This window comes from Populus nigra, chromosome 1, assembly GCF_951802175.1.
Source record: "Populus nigra chromosome 1, ddPopNigr1.1, whole genome shotgun sequence".
Classification (NCBI taxonomy): domain Eukaryota; kingdom Viridiplantae; phylum Streptophyta; class Magnoliopsida; order Malpighiales; family Salicaceae; genus Populus; species Populus nigra.
In genome coordinates, this window is record NC_084852.1 from 24,809,720 (window position 1) to 24,814,427 (window position 4,708).

The 4,708-nt window shown below is 36.1% G+C and overlaps 1 protein-coding gene across 5 annotated transcripts; it reads right to left on the reverse strand.

Moving 5' to 3' along the window:
* Window positions 1-941: 941 nt before the first annotated feature.
* LOC133695359 (probable GTP-binding protein OBGM, mitochondrial) lies at window positions 942-4,252 on the reverse strand. Of its 5 annotated transcripts, none has more exons than XM_062117319.1 (6): window positions 4,149-4,252; window positions 3,206-3,405; window positions 2,967-3,075; window positions 2,582-2,664; window positions 2,428-2,490; window positions 942-2,312 (listed from the first exon to the last, which is right to left on the reverse strand). In XM_062117319.1, exons 2-6 carry the CDS (start codon window positions 3,338-3,340, stop codon window positions 1,254-1,256), a joined length of 1,449 nt encoding a protein of 482 aa, XP_061973303.1. In that variant the 5' UTR covers window positions 3,341-3,405; window positions 4,149-4,252; the 3' UTR covers window positions 942-1,253. The 5 variants fall into 5 exon arrangements, with proteins under 5 accessions (XP_061973303.1, XP_061973295.1, XP_061973321.1 ...); XM_062117311.1 differs by having other exon boundaries at window positions 3,206-3,433; window positions 4,149-4,246; XM_062117337.1 differs by lacking the exon at window positions 4,149-4,252 and having other exon boundaries at window positions 2,967-3,102; window positions 3,206-3,344.
* Window positions 4,253-4,708: the final 456 nt, after the last annotated feature.

Consider the following 4,708-nt stretch of genomic DNA (forward strand, 5'->3'; position numbering starts at 1 on the left):
TTACAGAATTCAAGGGCGATTTTGATGATGTTATGACATTACCAGTTCCAGCAGTAACGCTAGAATTACGAATTCCAAAAACTACAGCACCACGAGATGAGATTGCTGCCATCCTTGACCATCAATTTGTTACCACTTGTCGAGGAGGCTATTATAAATTCTTGGTACAGTGGAAAAATCGTCTAAATTCAGACTCTGTCTGGCTACAAGCTTCAGAAATCAAACGGTTACACCCACAGCTATTTACTGAGTACATTAGTCATAACTTGCCAGAGTCAAGAGTCAAGTTCTTCAGGGGAGCTGGCAATTGATGCAAATCTGGAAAAGGGACCCCTATAGTGCTGTGACCAAAAGCCTCCACAAACATTAGGAGCTGCTGCAATTCTATTTCTTTCCTGATAGTATTTTCCTAGTTTATTATTTTCCTAGTTAGAGTTAGAAATTTAGTCTGTTAATGCTTTCCTAGTTTCCTAGTTGAAATCGGATGTTTAGATTAATATTTAAAGGCTGAATGAAAGGAACAAAGATATTAATTTTTGGCCAAATAACGACTTTGAATAAAGTTTTCATCATTGGAGTGATTCCAACAAACACAGAGAGATTTTGTGTCTTACCCTGTCCTTGGCTTTAACGTGAGGTTGATTCAAGGATTGCACCACTGTTACTAGCGCATAATACCATTATAACAACAGAAACAAGGGCACTGGAAACTCAACAAAAACTGGAATCAGATAGAAATTGAGGAACAATTGAAGTCAAATGCCCGCATCCAATGCCAGAAAACCAGAACAAGAAAAAATCACTCGTGGTGCATTCTGCTGCCTTCTCAGTTAAAAGCTATAACTAAACTTCGCAAATGCAAGCACCACAAGTGAAACTTTGTTCCATGCTAATAAAATTATGAAAATATATGTTGGCTATCATGGATGAAGTATACCTCATGTAGAAACCTTGGAGCTAGGAGGTAATATTTAAATCATCGTATCTGAGTTTGATATGAAGAGTGTGGATTAGGCACATAAACTTGACAGGTATTTGAAACAATTACAGTATCCAAGTTTCAACTTATAAACAGTAGAAAGAGAAGCAAAACTTGTTCCAGCAGAAACTTCAATTACCACTTACCAGATGAGTTGCAGCCAAAAAATAGCACTTTTGAAGAAGCCCCGAGCTGTTATTAGTGTGCTTTGCTGGGCAAAATTTTTCTATAGTAGTGTGTCATAACTTTAGATTCACTATCTCCATTAAACTTATCAAGAACAATCAATGTTTTCTAAAATAAGTCTCTGTGATTCTCTGCTATCCATGAGCATCCTAAGACCAACTTTTAGCTCTGGTACCCCCTCCCCCAAGACAGCACACACTGGATACAAAGGAACACCTCGCACCCTTCCTTTCAATTCTTCATACACATCTTCAGCACCTGCCTCGTCAATTTTATTTGCCACTACTAAGGCTGGCCGATGGGACAGACCCTCTTGATGGTGCTCAAGCTCTAACACTAAATCTTTCAACTGTTCCCATGGTGGAAGTCCTTTGTTACCATTCAGTGCAGCAGCCAAGTCAATCACATAAGCCAAAACCTTTGTACGTTCAATGTGCCGCAAGAAAGCATGTCCAAGTCCACGATTCTCATGAGCACCCTTTATGAGTCCAGGAATGTCAGCCACTGTGATTGAGATGTCCTCAAAATTTACTTTCCCCAAATTTGGTCTGAGAGTTGTGAAGGCATAGTGGCCTACAGCAGGTTTAGCCCTTGATATAGCTCCAAGAAGAGTACTTTTACCAGCATTTGGCATCCCTACGAATCCAACATCAGCAATGCTCTTCAATTCTAATACCAGAAGAGCCTCAGAACCAGGTAAACCAGAACTAAGGGTGGATTGATCCTCATCGGGTGTTTCAGGATCTAATGCACTATTTCTACTGATGCCAGGCTTGAAAGGCTTGGCAATCTTTGAAACATTTGCAAGAGACATGTTACCCAAACCCCCCTCCCCCCCATTAGCAACAATTATTCGTTGACCTTGTTTTGTTAATTCTACAACATTATATTGTATATCTTCCACCCCTGTTGACTCATATTGAGCGGCTTGTTTGCTTATTGTCCCTTCACCACGAGGTGATAAGCCACTAGTGCAATCCAATGACACGACATCTTCAGCAAGGTTCACATTCTTATCTGACTGGTCAGTGTCAAGGGTGCCTGGAATGTCCCAGGGGTCCAAATCTGTCGTAGAACAGTTTTCTACAATAGATGGAACCTCACCCTTTATGAGATGAATCACAGTGCCAACAGGTACTTGAACAACCTACCAGAAAAAATTTCTTTTTAAGGAACCACTGCACTGCCATTTCCAAATAAACAGCCAAACAACAGAAAGATCACTAAAAAATCTTGAGGTTAACAAAGCATAAAAATAACACCTTATCCTCCCCCCGAGATCCTATCATATTCTTAGAGGCTCCATGACCCCCTTTTGCTGCAATCTGCAGGATAACATGATTAGAAATCAGATCTCTTAATGCCAGAAGATCAAGCTATATGATTGAAAATGTCTGTAATTCAAGGATTAAGTACAATGTGATGTTGCAAACCGCTGAAGTCCCAAACTGCAGAGGAACATTCTAAAATCACATCTCCCCCTCTACCACCATTTCCACCTACATAATTAAATCCACGCATGAACCAAAAAGTATTGCTATAAGAACCATTTCTTAAATTTCATTTTATTTATTTCTTTGGTCTTCAAATAAAAAGAAAAAAGATGTGTCAAGGGAGAGAATTTATAAAACTTTATAACGAGAAAGAAAACTTCGAAATCACTGAATGGTGGATGAATGAAATATGTCTTACTAAACTATTGATTGCAACATTACTATACAAAACATGGTAGGTAGAGTAATAATACAAACTTACGTTTCCAAATAATGATTATAGACACTGAAATGTAGTCGAAACCTACCATCAGGTCTGCCATGCCTGTCACGTCGGCTACGGCGAAAGCTGGAGCAACCACTGCCCCCATCACCTCCTCTAGCATTTACATTAAATCTGTCTCTCATTCTGGTTTCCTGCATAAAGCCCGAAGTATCCCATCACTAAGATGGCAAGCAGTAAAAGTGAAAAGATTATATACAGAGTTGTCCAGGTACAGGGGAGTAAAAGTGTATAAAAGAAAATGATAACAGTGGAATGGCAGACCTGTAAAGGGGAAGCCTTTGCTTTTGAGTAAGGGCTGTCTGTGTAAGACAATAAAGATGACAAAATCCATGGAGGTTTTGAGGACTTTTTAAAGGAGTTTAACAAATAAAAGGGTTTTATGGAGCGTAACCACATTTTCCTCTCTGTCGTTAATTTCAATAGACCCACAGTGAGTTCAATTTTCAGCTCATGCCAGCAACCTGCAGAAGAAATGGCTCGAATACAAAACTGGTGGCAGAGGATAGAAGAAAATTCAAAAGAAAAGGTTGATGAATGATAAAAAATTGATCATACATTAATATCATCAGAATCAACAAGAGCTCTGTGATTCTTTAAAGCCAAAAAAGCAACAAGACTTTCATGCATTTCCATTTGTAGAGAAATCCCATAACACTATAAACCATGAATTATGATGGTTCCATATAATAATCCCAAAAACAAATTTAAAATCACTATAAACCATGTCGAAATTGCAACTATCACTAGCAATTCAAGATCATGTAATTAAAGCTTCAATCTGTACCAAAATTTGAAAATTCAACAGCAAATGAGAGCAAGAATTTAAGATACTACTAAAATTAAAAAGGAAAAATTGATTCCACATATAGCAATGTAATATAATAACAACAAATTTAAGTAAAACTCATGTCATTACTAATCTTAAAATTTAATTAATTTTTCATCAATAATCATATTTTTAACTCTGGCTTGCCCAACAACTTCAACTACAATCAGCTTAGTTTCGGACCCCAATTAAATAATATATTGAGCAGAAGATTTTTATTTTCTTCACTCGGTAATTTTCGCGAACAGTTTGTACTCTGTACCTGGCATGCTTTCAACAACTTTTATAGACATATAGACGACTGGAAACGAAGAAAATACAAAATATAAATGCAATAAATAAGAGAAGTAAAAGGATCTTAGAGCATAAAGATGATACCTTGGTGTTTGCTTTGAGAGAGACGATGTTAGCGTAGCCTGGGAAGTGGAGACTGTCCTGAAGCACAGAGAAAGAGGGGGACGGAGGCGGTGGTGAAAATTGAAATATCGAGCACGTCCATATAGATATTTTTTAAAATATTTAAAAACATTTATTAAAATAATATATTTTAAAAAAATTACTAGTATATCAAAATAATTTAAAAATATTAAAAATTTTAATTTTAAAAAAAAATATTTTAAAATTTTCACAAACAATATTTTACCCAATATCAAATACCCTCGTAATATAGTTTTAACATTCCGAGTTGGATCAAAGATTTTTCTAACATACAAAATAAAAATATCTAGGAATTACTAATATTTTTCTGGTAAAAAGAATTTTAAATTGTATAAAGATTGACTTGATGTGACCTGATCAGCTTAATAAATTTAAAGATAACTCGAACAACCAGTAAAAACATAGTTTGATTTATAAAATTCAAGATATGTTTTTTTAAAAAATACTATTTAAATAGCAACATATTGAATCGATCTGAGTCAATTAATGCTAATCTTCTA